At 39.4% G+C, this 22,984-nt stretch overlaps 1 protein-coding gene across 2 annotated transcripts in view; it reads right to left on the reverse strand.

The window, feature by feature from the left end:
* WIPF3 (WAS/WASL interacting protein family member 3) overlaps positions 1–22,984 on the reverse strand; it is a 170,986-nt gene that overhangs the window by 43,705 nt on the left and 104,297 nt on the right. For both annotated transcript variants that reach the window (XR_008383642.1, XM_053608977.1), the window contains exon 3: positions 2,465–2,597. Coding sequence is in view for 1 of the 2 variants with exons in the window: in XM_053608977.1 (XP_053464952.1) it covers positions 2,465–2,597 (133 nt within the window). In the remaining variant the exon portion in view is untranslated. The remainder of the gene's footprint in view (positions 1–2,464; positions 2,598–22,984) is intronic.

Consider the following 22,984-nt stretch of genomic DNA (forward strand, 5'->3'; position numbering starts at 1 on the left):
TCAGAACGCCTAAGAAAATAGGTATAGAAGGAACATTTCTTAAACTGATAGAGGCCATCTACAGCAAACCCACAGCCAATATCGTATTGAATGGAGTAAAAATGAAATCATTTCCACTCAGATCAGGAGCCAGTGAAGGATGCCCACTATCTGTACTGCTTTTTAACATTGTAATGGAAGTCTTAGCCACTGCAATCAGGCAAGAGAAGGCAATCAAGGGGATCCAAATAGGACCAGAGGAGATCAAACTGTCACTCTTTGCAGATGATATGATTATATATCTGGAAACCCCCAGGGAATCAACTACAAAACTCGTAGAAGTGATCAAGGAATATAGCAACATCTCAGGACACAAAATTAACACTCACAAGTCTGTAGCCTTTATATATACCAACAATAGTCAAGGGGATAAAACAATCAAGGACTCTATTCCCTTTAGAATAGTGCCAAAGAAGATGAACTATCTGGGAGTGTGTCTAACTAAGGACATGAAAGATTTCTATAAAGAGAAGTATGAAACTCTGAGAAAAGAAACAGCTGAAGATGTTAACAAATGGAAAAATATACCATGCTCATGGCTGGGAAGAATCAACATTGTTAAAATGTCTATACTACCTAAAGCAATCTACAGATTTAACGTGATCCCTATTAAAATACCTCTGTCCTACTTTAAAGACCTGAAAAAATTAGTACTTAGTTTTATATAGAAACAGAAAAAACCTAGAATAGCCAAGACATTACTCACAAATAAAAACAAATCAGGAGGAATCATGCTTCCAGACTTCAGACTATACTATAAATCGATAGCGATCAAAACAGCATGGTACTGGCACAAAAATAGAGAGATAGACGTATGGAACAGAATTGAAGACCAAGAGGTGAACCCAGACACTTACATCATTTGATTTTTGATAAGCCTATTAAAAATATAAATTGGGGGAAAGATTCCCTATTCAATAAATGGTGCTGGGTGAATTGGCTGGCGACTTGTAAAAGACTGAAACTGGACCCACACCTTTCTCCTCTAACAAAAATTGACTCTCATTGGTTAAAGGACTTAAACTTAAGACATGAAACTATAAAAATTCTTAGAGAGAGTGCAGGGGAAATGCTTGAAAAAATTGGCTTGGGAGAATACTTTATGAGGAGGACACCCTGGGCAATTGAAGCAACATCAAAAATACATTACTGGGATCTGATCAAATTAAAAAGCTCCTGCACTGCCAAGAACACACTAAGTAAAGCAAATAGCCCTCAGAATGGGAGATGATTTTTGCAAGTTATATTTCTGACAAAGTTCTAATAACCAGAATCCACAGAGAACTCAAACTTACTACTAAGAAAAAAAACAAGTGATCCCATTTCATTATGGGCAAGAGACATGAACAGAAGCTTCTCTGAAGAAGACAGGTGCATGGTCTGCAGACACATAAAAAAATGCTCATCATCTTTAATCATCAGAGAAATGCAAACCAAAACCACTCTGAGATACTCCAGTAAGAGTAGCCCACATCACAAAATCCCAAAACAACAGATGTTGGTGTGGATGTGGAGAAAAGGGAACACTTCTGCACTGCTGGTGGGAATGCAAGCTAGTATGTTCCTTTTGGAAGGAAGTTTGGAGAACACTCAGAGATCTAAATGTAGACCTGCCGTTTGATCCTGCAATTCCTCTTCTAGGTGTATATCCAAAGGACAAAAATCATTTGACAATAAAGATATTTGCACCAGATTGTTCACTGCAGCTCAATTCATAATTGCCAAGTCATTGAAGAAGCCCAAGTGCCCATCGAGCCATGAATGATTAATACATTGTGATATATGTATACCATGGAATACTATGCAGCATTAAAAAAATGGAGACTTTATCTCTTTTATGTTTACATGGATGGAGCTGGAAAATATTCTTCTTAGTAAAGTATCTCAGGAATGGAAAAAAAAAATCCAGTGTACTCAGTACTACTGTGAAACCAATTTATAACCACTCACACTTGCATATGAAAAATGAAACACAATTATGGCCTAGGATGAAGGAGGGAAGAGGAGGGAAAGGAAGAGAGTGGGGTGGGTTGATAGAGGGAGGGTTAGTAGGGGGACCACACCTATGGAGCGTATTGCAAATACAAATTGGATCTATCAGGTATAGAACACAAATGTCTTAATGTTGTAATTGGGTAAATGAGGTGAAGGCTATGTTGATTAGTAGGATGTAAGCACTCCAATTTGTACAAATAATCAACATATTGAATTCCATAATGGCATAAATGTATTTATGATCTATGTACAAATGAGTTAATAAAAAAAAAGGAAAAAAAATAAAAAGTGGTGAAAGATACACTCCAAGCCACCTGCAGATCTGCAAGGAAATCTCGGATTCTCTCACCCTGTCCGTCTTATGAAGCAACTGTGGCCAAGCCATGGGAGGATGTGCCTCACAGGAGGTCTGGCCTAGCTGCTCACTTACCCTCGATTTGCGGGGCACTGCGGTCATTAATCTGCGTCACTTTCCGCAGGTGAGTTCCTTGCTGGATATCAGCCAACAGTGCACTCCGACCTTTCGGATCCGGCTTTCTTGAGCTGGAAGTGTCTGTATTTACCTTAAAGGAACAAGAGGAATGTGACTATAACATCTGCAGATAAGCAAAGGTCCTATCCTGTCTTCTGTTTCTCCTCCCCCAGTTCTTAGCTTTCCTGCCCCAGTTCACGGCTGATGTCAAATGCAGTTGCCTACAGGTCTCAGCCTGAGACTGTCTCTAACTCTGCTCACAACTCTTTCCCTGAGGTCCTAGAATGGACTTTGTTTTAGATGACCTAGGCCTAAGTGCCTATCTTGGTCTAAAACTCTGGGAGATCTTAGGGAGCCCTACATCATAGACCCCTCTTCCTCCCTCCTAGGTAAAGTCCCCCATACTTGGGCTCTGTCTGTGCTCACTTGGCCCCTGCTCTAAGGTTTTGAGTCATCATCCTGCTGGGTGCCTCAAGTCCCCTTCTGGACCAAATCCTTGATTAATATAATATACCAGGCATGTAGTGGGCATCACTAAACATTCATCATAATCTCGCACCCTCCAGCAGCTTGATGACAGGTGCTGCTCCTGTGCCTTGTTTTACTTGGACAGTACTGAAGCTTTGTTCAATCCCTGGGTACTCACATCCGCCCTGTTGTGAGTCCCTGGGGACTCATATCCAGGTGGTCTGCTGTGGGCCCATTATGTCTCTTAACTGAAGCAGATTCAGAATGTCTGAGCAGGTTTTGAGGGAGAGATACTCATCTTTATGTGATCATGGAGCAAAGGGGAGAACTGGGGAGCTCAAGAGGAACTAGGGCCTAGAGGGGTCAGAAAATTGAGGAGAAGGGAGGGTGCGAGATTATGATGAATGTTTAGTGATGCCCACTACATGCCTGGTATATTATATTAATCCCCCCCAAGAACCTCATTAGTTTAAGGCAAGCTTGCCCTCCTTTCACAGATGAGACTGAGAGGAGGACCTTGTCTGTTTCAGGTCACCAGCTGAGGTTCAGACCCAGACTGCTGAATCCCAAAGGCCAAGTGCTTTTCACTTTGCAACTTTGTAGCTATCAAGGGCACATGGTATCTTTAGGATAAGTGTGCTACATACTGCTGAAATGCTTTTTAAATAAATTCTCAAGAACAACTTTTGTCTTAATTCTGCAAGTAGCCTGAGATCTAACTGCTTCAGTTCCACAGAAGGTCAAGATGGCACAGCAGGTGTTTTCAAGGGTTATTAGAGATGGGAGCACCAGAGAAAACATTGGCTGGCTAGCAGCAAGTGAGGGGAAGATGCTGGCAGGGGGATTCTCTGAAGTTAAGAGTTTTACACGAATATGTGACCTTAGAGATGGTTGAACATTTCTCAAAGTGAGAACTCTTCTTCAATCCTGCTGTATATACAGGGAATATCATGCATCTTTGGGTTTCAGCTTAAACATCACCCCTTTGGAGGCCTTTTCTGACCCAAAATATAATTAAGGCCACCCACTGTTCTAAGGGTATCATATTCCTTCTTCCTTTGTCACATTTATCATGGGGATATAAGTCTATATTTACATTTCCACTCTGGAAATTTTCCATTTGCAGTTATGAGTTTAATGTTCATTACCCCCAAGGACTCCATATCAGGAGAGAAAATCCTGTTTGTTTTATTCACCAATATATCACCTGAAAGAAGCTAAGTATTTGCCGAATGAATAAGTGAATGAATGAACGAACAAGACCCAGGATGTGTAAGATGCTGCCTTTGCTCTCAAGGACACACACATGCACAGGAAAATAGGCACAGGCTGCAAGGAGGGAAGCCCCTAATGACGCAAGTTGAACTCTGCACCCAGGTGAGACTCACAGAGAGGAAGACCACCGAATGTTCAGAAATTGCCATGTTTTTTAAGCACTGAGATTGAAGAAACAATAAAATATCTCCCAACAAAAAAATGCCCTGGTCCAGACCCAGACTGGACCACTAGAATTCTATCAAACCTTCAAAGAATTGCGTATACACATACTTCAGAAATTATTCCAAAAAATTGAAAAGGAAGGAATCTTCCCCAACAGGTTCTATGAAGCAAATATTACCCTGATACCAAAACCATTAAAAGACCCAACTAAAAAGGAGAACTTCAGACTAATTTCACTAATGAATATAGATGCAAAAATTCTCAACAAAATCTTAGCCAATATATTACAGCTACACATTAAAAAAATTATACATCATGATCAAGTAAGTTTCATCCCAAGGATGCAAGTCCATAAACATTATTCAATGTATCAACAGAAGCAAAAATAAAGATCATGTTGTCCTCTCAGTAGATGCAGGAAAAACATTAAAAAAAATTCAGCATCCTTTTCTAATTAAAACACTTAAGAATATAGGCATAGATAGCACATTTCTTAAACTGACAGAAGCCATCTATGATAAACCTACAGCTAATATTATACTGAATCGAGTAAAACTGAAAGCTTTTCCTCTTAGAACTGGAACCAGACAAGGTTGTCCTGTCCTCTAGCTCCCCTACTATTCAACACAGTGTTGGAAGTTCTAGCCAACATAGGCAAGGGAAGGAAATAAAGGGCATTCAAATGAGGGCATGAGGAGGTCAAACTCTCACTCTTTGCTGATCATAGATCTTATACTTAGAGAATTCCGAAGACTCAACCACAAGACTGCTGGAAGTGATTACAAAAAAAAAAAAAAAAAGACAGTAATTTCTTAGGATATAAAATCAATGTCCACAAATCACTAGCCTTTGTATATGCCCATAACAGCCAAGATGAGAAGCTAATCAAGGACACAATTCCCTTCACAGTAGCTTCAGAAAAAAAGAAATACCTGGGAATATACCTAACAAAAGAGGTGAAGGACCTCTACAAAGAAGATTATGAAACCCTAGGAAAAGAAATAGCAGAAGATTAACAAATGGAAACACATACCATTCTCATGGCTGGGAAGAATAAACATTGTCAAAATGTCTATACTTTCCAAAGCAATCTACAGATTCAGTGCAATCCCTAATAAAAATACCAATGTCATACATTCAAGATTTGGAAACAATAATTTTTCATTTTGTATGGAACCAGAAAAAACCCTGTATAGCCAAGGCAGTTCTTAGTAATAGAAACAAAGCTGGTGGCATCACCCTATCAGACTTTAGGCTGTACTACATGGCCATATAACAGCAGGGTATTGGCACAAAAATACAGACATAGACATCTGGAACCGAACAGAAAACCATGAGATGAAACTAACATCTTACAGCCACCTAATCTTTCATAAACCAAACAAGGACAAACACTGAGGGAAAGAATCCCTCTTCAATAAATGGTGCTGGAAGAACTGGATAACCACATATAAAAGACTGAAACTGGACATGCACCATTCACCACTTACAAAAATTGATTCAGGAAGGATAAAAGATTTAAATCTACAGCATAAAACAATAAAAATCCTCGAAGAAAGTGTGGGAAAAACACTTGAAGATATTGGCCTGGGGAAACATTATATGAAAAAGACTTCTGTAGCAATTGCAGCAACAAAAATAAATAAATGGGACTTAATTAAACTGAAAAGCTTCTCTATAGCTTTAGACAACCTTCAGAATGGGAAAAGATATTTGCATGGTATCAATTGGACAAAAGCTTGATAACTAGGATCTACAAAGAAATGGACAAAAGCTTGATAACTAGAATCTACAGAGAACTCAAATTAATCAACAACAACAAAAAAGAGCAAACAATCCCATATATCACTGAGCAAGAGACATGAAGTGTCTCTTCTTTAGACCTTCTCTAAAGAAGACAAACAAAGGGCTAACAAACATGAAAAAATGTTTATCATCCCTAACATCAGAGAGATGCAAATCAAAACTACCCTAAGATATCTCCCAAACCCAATGAGAATGGCCCACATCACAATGTCTCAAAGCTGCAGATGCTGGTGTGGATGTGGAGTGAAAGGAACACTTTTACACTACTGGTGGGACTGCAAACTAATATAACCTTTTTGGAAGGAAGTAAGGAGAATCCTCAAAGAACTCAAATTAGATCTCCCATTTGATCCTGCAATCCCATTACTGGGCATCTACCCAGAAGAAAAAAAAAATCCTTTTATCATAAGGACATTAGCCTCTTAATAATTCACTAGGCTATTTATTACAGCTCAATTTACAATAACCAAATTGTGGAAACAACCTAAATGCCCACCAACCCAGGAATGGATTAACAAGCTGTGGTATATGTATACCATGTATACAATTTCTATTCAGCTATTAAAAAAGACAGAGCCTTTACATCTTTTGTATTAACCTGGATTGAGTTGGAACACATTCTCTTTAGTAAAGCATCACAAGAATGGAGAAGTAAGGATCCAGTGTACTCAATTCTAATATAAAGGCAATAGATAATCTAATACAAGGTGGGGGACAGAGGAAGGAGGGAGCAGGGAGAGAGGAGGAGGGGGAGAGATGAGGGGTGACGGTGTATGGCACACCACTTGAGGACGGGACACAAGTATAAGAGGGACTTGGGTACATGTGAAATTTAGTAAATGTAGAATATAAATGTCTTGAGTTTTGACACACAGGGTAAGTGGATAGACACTTCAGCAGTGATTCCAGCGACAAGCACTTCCCTGAGAAAACTTCTGCTCAGTAAGTGAACAAGTTCAAAGTGCCTTTTAAGTGGGCTGAAGAGAGATTTAGGGTGTCTACCTGCTAGGGTTTGAGAAACTAGCAGGCTCCAGTCGTATCAGAATTGTGATTAACATCCCATACCCCAGAAGACCACGTGTTGCTCAGACAATATTCAATAACATATACATACTGCTTTGTTTTTGGTTGTGTTTTTTTTTTTTTTTGGTTTGGTTGTTTTTTTTGTTTATTTTGATGTTGTGGATTGTTGTTTTGTTTTTTAAGTTCAACCTTTTCCATACAGATCCTTTTTCTTTCTCAATTTTTCTAGTTTAATTATAATTTCCCATTGCTGCCTGTTTCAATAATTAGAACTTCCTTTTTTGTTAGTGTTTCTACCGCTATTATTTGGTTTTTCCAGCCAATTTTATCCCGTAAAGTTTTCTGTTTGCTTGTTTTGGTTTGATTTATAGCATTTTTGTCTTTCCTCTCTACTTGATGGAGGTGGGGTACTGTGTCTGATCAGGTTAGCAAAGAGCTGCTGACCTCAAGGGAACCACCCAACTGGGCACCCCCAGAAGGTGGTTTTTTTTTAAGGTTGTATCAAAGTACCATACTGTACACCTATATTGCTCTCTCTCCCTCTTTCTGTGCCTCTCTTCTTTTTGTCAATATTCCTTTTACCCATCCCCTCTCCTTTCTCTATTTTTCTTTTTTTTTTCCTTATCACTTGGTCCTCCTTTCTTTCATCCCTTTTTTGCTCTTCAACCTTCTCACCCTTCTGGTCCTGTAACCCTTAGTCCACAGGCATGAGAACTTAAAGAGCAAGAGGAAGTGAAAGGAAAATTAGGGCAAGGAAACAGATAAAAGAAATCACCCATGAGGAAGAATCAGCAGAAAACTCCAGGCAACATGAGGAACCAGTCCAGAACAACCCCGCCAAGGGTCCATGAGGTAGCTACTGCAGAGGATTCCACCTATACAGAAATGTTAGGAATGATAGAAAGGGTATTTAGAATACACATGTTGAAAACAATGAAAGAAATGATGGAAACAATGAAGGAAACTGCTAATAAAGTGGAAAATAACCAAAAGGAAATCCAAAAACAGAATCAAATCAGAGATGAACGATATGAAGAATATAAAAAGGATATAGCAGAGCTGAAGGAACTGAAACAGTCAATCAGGGAACTTAAAGATGCAAGGGAAAGTATCAGCAACAGGTTAGACCATGCAGAAGAAAGAATTTCAGAGGTAGAAGACAAAGTTTTTAAGATAACTCAGATATTAAAAGAGGCAGAAAAGAAGAGAGAGAAAGCAGAATGTTCACTGTCAGAATTATGGGACTTTATGAAGCGTTCCAACATATGAGTTATAGGAATTCCAGAAGGGGAAGAAGAATGCCCCAGAGGAATGGAAGCCATACTAGAGAATATTATAAAAGAAAATTTCCCAAACATCACCAAAGATTCTGACACACTGCTTTCAGAGGGATATCGGACCCCAGGTCGCCTCAACTCTAACCGAGCTTCTCCAAGACACATTGTGATGAACCTGTCCAAAGTCAAGACAAAAGAAAAGATTCTGCAAGCTGCCAGGAGTAAGTGCCAGTTGACCTACAGGGGCAAATAGATCAGAGTGACTGCAGACTTCTCTAATGAAACTTTCCAAGCAAGAAGACAATGGTCATCTACCTTTAATCTACTTAAACAGAACAATTTTCAGCCCAGAATTCTGTACCCTGCTAAGCTAAGCTTCAAAATTGATGGAGAAATCAAATCATTTACGGATATACAAACATTGAGGAAATTCGCCACAACAAGACCAGCTCTACAGGAAATACTTCAACCTGTTCTGCACACTGACCACCACAATGGATCAGCAGTAAAGTAAGAACTCAGAAATTAAAGGACAGAACCTAACCTCCACACTGATGCAAAAGATAAAACTAAGCAATGGACTCTCAGCAAATAAGACGAATAGAATACTACCACACTTATCAATTATCTCAATAAATGTTAATGGCTTGAATTCCCCACTGAAGAGACATAGATTGGTTGACTGGATTAAAAAACACAAGCCATCCATTTGCTGTCTGGAAGAAACACATCTGGCTTCAAAAGACAAATTAAAGCTCCGAGTCAAAGGTTGGAAGACAATTTTTCAGGCAAATGGAATTCAGAAGAAAAGAGGAGTTGCAATCTTATTTTCAGATACATGTGGATTTAAAGCAACTAAAGTCAAAAAAGACAAAGATGGTCACTTTATATTGGTCAAGGGAAAAATACAACAAGAAGACATTTCAATTCTAAATATCTATGCACCCAATTTAAATGCTCCCAGATTCTTGAAACAGACCTTACTCAGTCTGAGCAATATGATATCTGATAATACCATCATAACAGGGGACTTTAACACTCCTCTTACAGAGCTGGACAGATCCTCTAAACAGAAATTAAACAAGGATATAGGAGACTTAAATGAGACCCTAGAACAACTGTGCTTGATAGACGCATATAGAACACTCCATCCCAAAGATAAAGAATATACATTCTTCTCATCACCCCATGGAACATTCTCCAAAATTGATCATATCCTGGGACACAAAACAAATATCAACAGAATCAAAAGAATTGAAATTTTACCTTGTATCTTCTCAGACCATAAGGCACTAAAGGTGGAACTCAACTCTAACAAAAATGCTCAACCCCACCCAAAGGCATGGAAACTAAACAATCTTCTGTTGAATAACAGATGGGTGAAGGAAGAAATAAAACAGGAAATCATTAACTTCCTTGAGCATAACAACAATGAAGACACAAGCTACCAAAACCTGTGGGATACTGCAAAAGCAGTTTTGAGAGGAAAATTCATTGCTTTAGATGCCTACATTCGAAAAACAGAAAGAGAGCACATCAACAATCTCACAAGAGATCTTATGGAATTGGAAAAAGAAGAACAATCTATGCCTAAACTCGGTAGAAGAAAAGAAATCTCCAAAATCAAATCAGAGATCAATGAAATTGAAAACAAAAGAATCATTCAGAAAATTAATGAAACAAGGAGTTGGTTTTTTGAAAAAATAAATAAAATAGATAAACCATTGGCCAGACTAACGAGGAATAGAAAAGTAAAATCTCTAGTAACCTCAATCAGAAATGATAAAGGGGAAATAACAACAGATCCAACAGAGATACAAGAGATCATCTCTGAATACTACCAGAAACTCTATGCTCAGAAATTTGACAACGTGAAAGAAATGGATCAATATTTGGAATCACACCCTCTCCCTAGACTCAGTCAGGAAGAAATAGAGCTCCTGAACAGACCAATTTCAAGCACTGAGATCAAAGAAACAATAAAAAATCTTCCAACCAAAAAATGCCCTGGTCCAGATGGCTTCACTCCAGAATTCTATCAAACCTTCAAGGAAGAGCTTATTCCTGTACTGCAGAAATTATTCCAAAAAATTGAGGAAGAAGGAATCTTCCCCAACACATTCTATGAAGCAAACATCACCCTGATACCAAAACCAGGAAAAGACCCAAACAAAAAGGAGAATTTCAGACCAATCTCACTCATGAACATAGACGCAAAAATTCTCAACAAAATCCTAGCCAATAGATTACAGCTTATCATCAAAAAAGTCATTCATCATGATCAAGTAGGCTTCATCCCAGAGATGCAAGGCTGGTTTAACATACGCAAGTCTATAAACGTTATCCACCATATTAACAGAGGCAAAAATAAAGATCACATGATCCTCTCAATAGATGCAGAAAAAGGATTTGATAAAATCCAGCATCCTTTTCTAATTAGAACACTGAAGAGTACAGGCATAGGTGGCACATTTCTAAAACTGATTGAAGCTATCTATGACAAACCCACGGCCAATATTTTACTGAATGGAGTAAAACTGAAAGCTTTTCCTCTTAGAACTGGAACCAGACAAGGTTGTCCTCTGTCACCTTTACTATTCAACGTAGTGCTGGAAGTTCTAGCCAATACAATTAGGCAAGACAAGGAAATCAAGGGAATCCAAATGGGAGCAGAGGAGGTCAAACTCTCCCTCTTTGCTGACGACATGATCTTATACTTAGAGAACCCCAAAGACTCAACCACAAGACTCCTAGAAGTCATCAAAAAATACAGTAATGTTTCAGGATATAAAATCAATGTCCACAAGTCAGTAGCCTTTGTGTACACCAATAACAGTCAAGATGAGAAGTTAATTAAGGACACAACTCCCTTCACCATAGTTTCAAAGAAAATGAAATACCTGGGAATATACCTAACGAAGGAGGTGAAGGACCTCTATAAAGAAAACTATGAAATCCTCAGAAAGGAAATAGCAGAGGATATTAACAAATGGAAGAACATACCATGCTCATGGATGGGAAGAATCAATATTCTTAAAATGTCTATACTTCCCAAAGCAATCTACCTATTCAATGCCATTCCTATCAAAATACCAACATTGTACTTTCAAGATTTGGAAAAAATGATTCTGCATTTTGTATGGAACTGGAAAAAACCCCGTATAGCTAAGGCAGTTCTCTGTAACAAAAATAAAGCTGGGGGCATCAGCATACCAGATTTTAGTCTGTACTACAAAGCCATAGTGGTCAAGACAGCATGGTACTGGCACAAAAACAGAGACATAGACACTTGGAATCGAATTGAAAACCAAGAAATGAAACTAACATTTTACAACCACCTAATCTTTGATAAACCAAACAAGAACATACCTTGGGGAAAGACTCCCTATTCAATAAATGGTGTTGGGAGAACTGGATGTCTACATGTAAAAGACTGAAACTGGATCCACACCTTTCCCCACTCACAAAAATTGATTCAAGATGGATAAAGGACTTAAACTTAAGGCATGAAACAATAAAAATCCTCAAAGAAAGCATAGGAAAAACACTGGAAGATATTGGCCTGGGGAAAGACTTCATGAAGAAGACTGCCATGGCAATTGCAACAACAACAGAAATAAACAAATGGGACTTCATTAAACTGAAAAGCTTCTGTACAGCTAAGGAGACAATAACCAAAGCAAAGAGACAACCTACACAATGGGAAAGGATATTTGCATATTTTCAATCAGACAAAAGCTTGATAACTAGGATCTATAGAGAACTCAATTAATCCACATGAAAAAAGCCAACAATCCCTTATATCAATGGGCAAGAGACATGTATTGAATTTTCTCTAAAGACGACAGACGAATGGCTAACAAACACATGAAAAAATGTTCATCATCTCTATATATTAGAGAAATGCAAATCAAAACAACCCTGAGATATCATCTAACCCCAGTGAGAATGGCCCACATCACAAAATCTCAAAACTGCAGATGCTGGCGTGGATGTGGAGAGAAGGGAACACTTTTACACTGCTGGTGGGACTGCAAACTAGTACAACCTTTCTGGAAGGAAGTATGGAGAAACCTCAAAGCACTCAAGCTAGACCTCCCATTTGATCCTGCAATCCCATTACTGGGCATCTACCCAGAAGGAAAAATATCCTTTTATCATAAGGACACTTGTACTAGACTGTTTATTGCAGCTCAATTTACAATCGCCAAAATGTGGAAACAGCCTAAATGCCCACCAACCCAGGAATGGATTAACAAGCTGTGGTATATGTATACCATGGAATACTATTCAGCCATTAAAAAAAAATGGAGACTTTACATCCTTCGTATTAACCTGGATGGACGTGGAAGACATTATTCTTAGTAAAGCATCACAAGAATGGAGAAGCATGAATCCTATGTACTGAATTTTGATATGAGGACAATTAATGACAATTATGGTTATGGGGGGAAACAGAAAGAGGGAAGGAGGGAGGGGGGTGGGGCCTTGGTGTGTGTCACACTTTATGGGGGCAAGACATGATTGCAAGAGGGACTTTCCCTAACAATAGCAATCAGTGTAACCTGGCTTATTGTACCCTCAATGAATCCCCAACAATAAAAAAAAAAACAACAAAAAAAAAACAGAATATAAATGTCTTAACACAGTAACTGAGAAAATGCCAGGAAGGCTATGTTAACCAGTGTGATGAAAATACATCAAATGGTCTATAAAACCATGATGCCCCATGATTGCATTAATGTACACAGCTATGATTTAATAAAAAAAAAAGAAAAGAGGGACTTTACTTAACAGATGCAATCAGTGTAACCTAATTCCTTGTACTCTCAATGAATCCCAAACAGGAAAAAAAAAAGATAAGAAAAGAATTTTAACCCAGAAGAATGAGAGCTCCATTGTTTGTTCGTTTATGAATAAATGAATAGAATACACGCACACACAGACAAAAGGAATGGCCATGTTGACCAGGTTGAGCTGGCTTTGAGGAAGACAGGAGCCCTCAGATGGTTCCTGAAGTATAAAGAGGACTTACAAATCCTTGCTATAGTCATTTTCTATTCAGAAAAAGACAACAGGTTTGCTGATTAGAAAAACTCATGGACTCTCTAAAATTATAGACTGGAAACAAAGGTTGGGTTGGCTAAAATGTCAATGCTTTTTCAACGCTTGAGGAGTTATGAATGATGGTCAGCAAGAAATCTCTGAGCAAGGGGCCTGAAACTTAATTCATTGGTGGCTGTATATACAGGATGTGTGTGTATCTTTGTAAAATTTATATATAAAATGCATTTCTAAGTGGTATATACATCAGGGTATTTACTACACAGCATGCTTTTTAAAAAATGCTATATAAACCATTAATATAAAAAATCACTTTAAACTGTAAAGTTTTACATTTTTAAGCCTCCTTTCATTTTATTTATAAATAATAAATAACAGGAATAAGGGATCAAGAAATATCATGATCCTAGTCAAGAGGGTATGAACATTTTTGGAAAAATTTGACATTACAATTTCAGGTATGTTTTATATAGTTAGGGATTTGGGTGAGAAAGTACTTTCTCATTTTCCTTCTACATATAAGATAAACAACCCAGTAAACTGTAATGATATTCACAGCCCAAATAGTCTTGAGGAACGCAAGGGTTAGAATGGTATATCTTTGGTTAAAGCAACTGGAGTGATGAGAAAACCCTATCCCTTACTACTCCCCTAGGGAGTAGTTTCCACTACTTATCACCAAAACGTGTCCCCCACTCAGTAACTTGGCCCATTCCAAACTTTTCAGATGAGGGCTATGAAGAATGTTGCACATCCTGAAAACAGTGATTTTAATTTTAGTTCCTACTGAGCACATGCCTTGATAAGTCCATGACAATTCTACAGGGCAGCTTAGTTAGCAGGCTGTGGTGAGTCACTGTATGCTTATGTGCAGTTCAACTCTTTGAGCTAAATCTGACATTCCTTTGACTTCTGAAAGCTGTGTTCCTAGCTCCAGGGTCTTCCCTGCTCCAGGGTTGGCCCTGACATTTTTCCGCTAGAGGGCTCTCCCTCACCTGATATTAACATGGCATCCTTGAGTCCTCTCCTCTCCCATGAGGTAGAAAAGAATTAATAATTGCGTGGCTAAAGCGACCACGTACAGTACAGTTAGATTTAATGGGCTTTGTACAAAAGGACCCATTTATTTGTGCACTGAAGATCACATTACACAAAGACAGTTGTTTCCATTCCACTGGCAGTATTTATTTACAACTCAGCCACAATGTGCCTTTTTCAAAATCTCCTACCACCCCAAGAATTCCTGTTACTGTTGTTACAGGATGCAGAAACAGGAAAGGGAAGATTTCCAAATATTCACTGAACATTTTATTCTATGCGTATCCTGACATTGGCAACTATGCTAAATATGTAATCACGGGAGAGAAAGTCATTCCTAGACTCTTTTCCCATGGCAAAATATGCAGCAAAGAATAAAACACATTCACACACAGCAAAACAAAAAAAATCCAACAAAATGTTACTTCAGAGTTCGCTCTTGTTCTTTCTTGTTAATACTGTTATTGAGTGTGAGAATTTGTTGAGTGCCACACAAAGCATTTGTTGACTCAGTTCTCCTACAGCAAGCTTCAAAAGAAATAACCTACAACCCCCCAAAGATGAAAATTAGATCATCTCCTTGGCTGTAAAGGTTGAAAAACTGCAGTGTGCCAATAAGATTAGAAATACAAAAATTGAATGATAGTACTAACAGAGCCAAGGGTAAGATTAAAAATTGGTGAAGTAAGTTGCCTTTTCTCTTACCTTGATAAATTACAAAACCTTTTGCATATCCATTTGTCATTTCAACAATTGTGTCTAACCTTTACAGTTTATTCTGGGGAGAGGGGATGACAGTTCAGCCCAGAACAAAACTTTGAAATGCATGTCTCTTGCGATTTGTCACCCTGCCACCATATGCCATTCCTGTACTTTTCTGATACTGGTTTCTGTGAAAAATGATAATAAAAATCCAACCAGTTGGCCCAAATGTAGCAGGTTGTTTTTTTCTCAAAGATGATCCAAACCCTATCGCTTTAATACAATTCCACAGCCTTGTAGTCTCCTAAAGGTAGAGTCTTTAATGTGACGGTTAAATCTAAAGTTAGTGCACAGGTTTCCAGGTACACGATCATGCTTGTCAGCCCTTAGCCTACCCCACCTTCTCAAATGTGGGGGCAGACAGGTGGCAGCAGCCAGGGTACTAGCAAACCACTATCACGTTGAATTCCAACGATAGCCAGAGTGACAATGTCTCCCTTCTGCTGCTACCTTCCTTATGTTGGAGAACACAGAGATCCTGGGATCCAAAAGAAGAGATTTGAAATAAAATTTAAAAAAACTAACTCTCCCCTATCAAGCCTGACACAATGTTCCCTACTCCAAATGTGCATAAATCAAGCTGTTCAATAATGAGGCATACTGAGATTTAGCAGCTTCACAGCTCATTTTTAGAAATCTAAATATGTAACTCAAATCCATAAGCAAAAAGAATGAACCTGCTAGCCTTCTTTTCTAAGGCCTGATGTCTTTAAAGTGTATACAGACTGTGGCTGTTCACTAGAGGATAGAGCTGACTTACTCTGTGCCATGTCACTGTTCTGGAGGTAAAGCAGAATTAGAACTGAATTGGGGGGGTGGGGGTTAGGCTACAGGTGAGTCTGGTCCTGTTCTTTATTCCTATAAAAATGTACTGCCCATCAAGGTTATCTCATCTGATGGCATGACTTTGGCTACTATTTGCTGTAGCCACCTCCTTGCTCAGGGACCCAAAGGTCATCCAAGACTCCTTCCTACTCTTCATTCCCAACAACCATTATGTTCATCACAAAGTCCTGATGAATCAGGCTCCTCTTCTCCATCCTTGTGACACTGTCCTCATGCAGGCAGCAGTCACCGCTGGACTTCTCATTCATGTGATCTTCCTGTCTCCTGTCCTGCCCTCTTCCATACAGCAGCCAGAGTCATCTTTATAAGGATGTGCATTCACTGTGGCACTCAATCCATAAACTCCTTGCTGGATCCCCACTGTTCTTAGGATCCAATTCAAACGGCCCCTTGTTATACAAGACTGTTAGTGGTTCAGGGGTCTTCAAACTTTTTAAACAGGGGGCCAGTTCACTGTCCCTCAGACTGTTGGAAGGCCGGACTATGGTTTAAAAAAAACTATGAACAAATTCCTATGCACACTGCACATATCTTATTTTGAAGTAAAACAAAATGGGAACGAATATAATCACACCAACTCACATGGCCTGCGGGCCGTAGTTTGAGGACCCCTGGGCCTAGATTTTCCACTCCTTGAGCATTCCTCCAGGCCTCAGCTTGAGCTAATTTCTTTTCTCTTTTTTGTACTTATCTCTTGGCTATCTGTCAAGAAGACTCCAGATCCTGGAGGGCCAGATGAAGAGCCCATTCTGTGTTCCTAGAGCAACATGCTTACCCTGAACAGAGCATCTGCTGCAGTGATCATGTTATTTTACTCAAAACCTGCACTGACTTTTTATCTCACTCAGAATAAAAAACTCAAGAGTCTTCATTTCTACCACCTGGTGGGCTTGACTGCATGTCCATATGCTAGCCTGAGTTTACCTATAAATTCCAGCATCTTCCTACCCAAAGCCAATGTTATAAAACAGTTCTACTGTGTGGCAATCCCTCTCTACCTACAGAGTGCATGTCTAGTAATATATTTTCATACTTATTATTAGCTACAGTGAGAATTTTGACTCTGATATGAATTCCAAGTCTTTTCAGTAGGAAATAATTGGAAAAATAGGAGAATAAATGTAAGGGATTAAAGGAGTAGAAATAAAGAAATACAGAGATATGTGTGAACAGAATTGACAGAGACAGGTTTGGTTTCAGAGGCAGGGATTAGAGATTCTACTCCTTGGAGCCATAAATTCAAAGGGGCAATAAACATACAGATGGTGGATCAGATACTGGAAAAAGACATGTCTTTAAATGCACCTGATGATTATTTCCCTGATAAAGTGAATACATAAGTAGCTCATGGAAACTGCTCAAGAAAAGGGGCTTGAAAAGATGGTAAACATAAATCAGTAGAGCAAGCCCCCGGGATACTAATGAAACCCAGTAATATTTAAGATTTGAGCACTGACTCTGTGCCAGACGTTGTATTAGGAATGGAGGATACACATTTCTATGTGGGCAAGAGACTTGAACAGAAAATTTTTCTGAAGAAGACAGGCACATAGCCTACATATACATGAACAAATGCTCATCATCGTTAATCATCAGAGACATGCAAGTCAAAAACACTTTGAGATATCATCTAACTCCAGTAAAATTAGCCCACATAACAAAATCCCAAAACTACAGATGTTGGCGAGGCTGCAGAGAAGGGAACACTTCTGTACTGCTGGCGGGAATGCAAGCTAATAAGACCTTTCCTGAAAGACGTTTGGAGAATACTCAAGAAACTAAAAGTAGGCCTAACGTTCAATCCTGCAATTCCTCTACTAGGTAAATACCCAGACAATCAAAAATCATTTTACAACAAACATTTGCACCAGAATGTTTATTGCAGCCCAATTCATAATTGCCAAGACATGGAAGCAGCCCAAGTGCCCATGAACCCATGAATGCATCAACAAATTGTGGCATATGTACACCATGGACTACTGTGCAGCCATAAAATAGATGGAGACTTCACATCTTCTATGTTTACCTGGATGGAGCTGGAACATATTCTTTTTTCTTTTTTCTATTAAATCATAGCTGTGTACATTAATGCGATCATGGGGCACCATACACTGGTTTTATAGACTGACACATTTGAGCTGGAACATATTCTTCTTAGTAAAGTATCTCAAGAATGGAAAAAAGTATCCAATGTACTCAACACTACTATGAAATCAATATATAATCACCTATACACTCATATGAATGGCCAAACATAACTATAGCCCAGAAAGTAAAAGGGGGAAGAGGAGAGAAAAGGGAAGAGAGGAAGAGGTGGGAGGGGGGAGGGTTTTTTGGGGGGTGGACCTCACCTAAGGAGCATAATGCAATGGTACATTTCAAAACTATTAAGAAAAGAGTATAATTGTCTTACCAAAACAAATAAGTAAGCGAGGTGATAGATGTGTTAATTAGTTTGATGTAAGCATTTCACATTGTATATCAAATCAGTACACTGAACCTCATAAATGCATCAATGTACACAGTTACAATTTAATAAAAAAAGAGTGGGAGAGATGACACTCTCACAGATTCTTAAGAAATTAAAATAACAATTAGTTAATATAAAAAAAAGGAATGGGGGATACAGCACAGGGAAGACAGGCTCTTATTCTCAGGAAGGGAATGTATATATGCACGTGTGTGCGTGTAAGTCACAGTCTGCATAATGACATTTGAGTCAAAAAACTGTGTATATGACAGCAGTTTATAAGAGTATAACACTGTATTTCACTGTACCTTTTTCATGTTTAAATATGTTTTGACGCACAGATACTTCCCATTGTGTTACAACTGCCTATAGTATTCAGCACGGTGACAGCTGTGCAGGTGTGTAGCCTGGGAGTGACAGGCTGTACTATACAGCCCAGGAGCACAGCAGGCCCCTTGCCATCCAGGTTTGTGTCAGTGTACTCTATGATTATTGCACAATGACAAAATCACTTGACGACAGTTCTGAGAAAGTACCCCTTTGTTTGGCTACACTTGACTGTGTATATGTGTGTGTTGTGTGGGTGCATAGATACATATTTACATATATTTGTGTGTATATATATATATATCTTATTTTATTATTTGTTTTCCAGATCCCAGCCTCCTAGCTGGTCTCTAAAACTAGATCCTCATCTCTCTCTGAGACCACACTTAGATTGTCTTTAAAGCACTAATTGTCTGACTCTCCTCAAAATACTTCAGTGGTTTTCCATTCTCCACCCCACAGTCCTTCGTGGCGCGTTACAGCCTCATCTCACTCCTCTGACTGCTCCAGTGTTTCCTTTCTTCCTACTCCCAAGTCTGTGCGCAGACTCCCTCCTCTTCGGGAGTGCCCCCCACCCTGGCCCTGCATCTCTGCCAAACCCTTTATCTCCCTATTAAGCTCTATATTAAATACAGTTTGCTTTACAAAAAATCTTTTTTAAAAAAGCATCTTCAACTAAGCTTTTCCCTGTATGATCCATTTCCCCAAACACATCGTTTGTAATGCAAAGTGTGAGAATGACAGTAGCAATAATGAAAAGAAACGGGAAGGCCTTTTCATATTCCAGGGACTGTCCCAAGTACTTTGTGAGTATTAACTCATTTTCCGGGTCCTTGGATGAGCCTGTGATGCAGGTACTAGTTACGAGCATTATGTCCAGCCAAAAGAGGAGGCACGGAGGTGACGCAGACCAGCTGCTGCCAGCAAGTGCAGAGCTGAGAGGCCAGGCCCAGCAAGCCTGGCGCTCTTAACCTCTGTGCCACTCTGCCTCTTAAACCCAGGAAGATAGTGACAGTCGAAACACTCAGGAAACAGTGCAGGCCTACAGCTGGGTGGGCAGAGGGGTCCAGTTGCTCTCTGGCCTGAGATCAGGGTAGATGTTGCTTCACTAGGAGTGTGAGAGCCAAAGCAGGAAGGTGGGGTGGGGAAGGGGCACCAGAGGAGGAAAAGGAAGGGTGGGTAAAAAGAGAATGGGTGGAGTTTCTAAGAAGGCAGGGCCCAAGGAAGCTAAGTGCTTGACCTTTGCCAGAGTCAGACAGGACAGCCAAGGCTGAATGACAGACTCTGAAGACAGCCTGATTAGTGCATTAAAGTGAGCCAGCAGCTGCTTTGGCTGGGGGCGGGATAAGAGCACTTAAAATGGAAACTGTGCAGAGTAATCCTATGCTGTGTGGCTGATACCCTCAGATGTAAATAACCTGCACCTGAAACTCCCCTGTCAGGTAACACAGAACCTCACATGGGCCAACCTTATTCTCCTCTCATGCCTCCCTGCTGGCTGGAGGGCAAAATGCAGAATTTCCAGCAGATGGCCTCCCTTTGTTGACTCTAAAATAATGAGGATTATGAACACTGCTCACATAAGAAAGAAGGTAACAAACATAACCAAGAAGGAAGAAATCCCCAAATTTCTAGAAAGGTCCAGATGTTTCCATAGTATTGTGTTTGCATGTAAATGGATCCAGACTTTCTTTCCTCACTGTCACCTTTCTAGGTCCAATAAACTGGTTCAACAGAAACTTCTGGGTCCAGGCTTGAATAGGACTCTAGAGAAACAATGACTCACAACTAAGCCCCAGGACAGCACAACAGGATCTCACTACTGGATCTGATGATATTCCCATCCACTGCAGAACCTGTGTCCAAACCTCTCTGTGTTGGGTCAGTCTTTCACAGAAACCTGACTCCTTCTCCGTACAGTAGTGTGCACACAGGTGGTTTTGGAGACTGGGAAGGGAATTAAGAAAGGGGCTGCAAGATGCAAAGTGTGACAACCCCTCGGTCACCAGACCTGGGATGCCTGTCATATGTGCTCTAGGACTCTGTCATCACCCATGGGTCTCATTTCAGTTAAAGGAAGAGTTGATAGAAAGGGGAGGCCTTTCCTTCCCTCTCTGCACCCAAAGAGCCCTTCTGTGATTGGAAGTGATCCCTCCTTCTCCTGGTGTCCCTGTAGCCCATGCTCTTGATACCTTTCGCCCTTCCCTGAGCCACTTCTCTTTGTGCTAGCTGGGCTACCAAAAGCATAGTCACTAGCCAGTTGTTGAGGAGGCTGTATGGTACACTAGAAAGAGCTGAGTTCAGGGGTCAGTTCTTCAATCTACCATTCTGCTTTGGCTGAGTTTTCAGAACAGTAAGGAAGCATCTCTGGGTCTAGATGCCCAGTGGCCAAGGGTTCTTGATAAGTTGCCCCTGGAGAGGCCCATCAGCCTTCCATCAGTGGGAGACAGCCTTTCTTTGTAATATAAATGAGAGCTCCAGAGTCCTTCTGCCTTGGCTGGGGTCCTGACTCCACTTGTCATTAGTGGCACAACTTAGCCAAGTTACCTGACTTCTCCAGATCTCAATTTCCTCGTCTGTAAAACTGGAAAGAGAATAATTATAACTATTATAATTATACTGGTTTGGGAGTCTTCCACATGGAAAATCATGTTATCTGCAAACATTTACCATTTTTATTTTTTCCTTGTCATTTACTTCTCTGTCTTACCTTATATTGTCCTTGCTAGCATTTCCATTATGATGTTCGATAAGAGTGGTGAGAGGAAACATCCTTGCTTTGTTTCTGCTTCTTAATATTTCACCATCAAGTATGATATTAACTATAGTTTTTTTTGTTGAGGCCCTTTTTCAGGTTCACCACACAAATTGTGATGGGGATTAAATGAAGTAATCCATATAATGAACTTAAAACTTTATAATTAGCAGGCTTGGTACCTGCTAATTATATTAATATCAGCTCCCTCTACTACTAGGTTCCAATAGACTCACCTTTTCCTGTCTTAAAGTTTGCATTCCCTGGAAGAAAGCCAGGGAGCCAATAAAAAGAAATCCCTGAATGACAGCTGTGTAGGGAAAACAGGCAGTTCAAATTAGAAAAGAATTGAATACATTCCAAGCAAGAGAACTTTTAAGAAGCTGGATAATACTAGGCACCAAGCGAAGAAAGACTATGTCTCCTCACCCTCCATGCCTAATAAAAACAAAGAAAATCTGAAGCTCCAGGAAAAAGAGAAAACCTTCTGAGAAAGGCACTGATTTTGGACAGCTTAATAGAGTAAGAATGGAGTTCCCACATCTTAACATACTATAATGTTAAGAGTATGCTGGTCACAAAGAGAGGTAAATAAATGCAATCATACAATCCTATTTGGCTCCATATGAAAGTATTTATACTTCATAATCCTAAACAATACTGCTTTTCAGAGATTTTCAACTTTTACAGACATTTGTAGAGACAAAGCAGGAAGTGCTTAACTATAGTTACACATCAGAAGGCAAATGTTGTCAGCCTGCACTATGAAGAAGCTGATAGCCTCCCAAAATATATAAAAATAATAATTAACTACCTTACATATAAGCAGGGTTTGTTTAATATAAGAAATTACAGTTCCATACAAGAAAATCAATTAATAAAATCCACCATATGAATAGTCTAAGGAAAAAAAATCACACAATCATATTAATTGATGCAGAAAAAGCATCTGACTAAATTCATCATCCAACTCATGATAAAAACTGTCAGCAAACTAGGAATGGGAGGGAACTTTAGCAACCTGAAAAAGGGCCTCAACAAAAAATCTATAGTTAATATCATACTTGGTGAAATATTAAGAAACAGAAACAAAGCAAGGATGTTTCCTCTCACCACTCTTATCGAACATCATAATAGAAATGTTAGCAAGGGCAATATAAGGTAAGACAGAGAAGGAAATGGCAAGGAAGAAATAAAAATGG

Source organism: Nycticebus coucang, chromosome 11 (assembly GCF_027406575.1).
Source record: "Nycticebus coucang isolate mNycCou1 chromosome 11, mNycCou1.pri, whole genome shotgun sequence".
NCBI classification, from domain to species: Eukaryota; Metazoa; Chordata; class Mammalia; order Primates; family Lorisidae; genus Nycticebus; species Nycticebus coucang.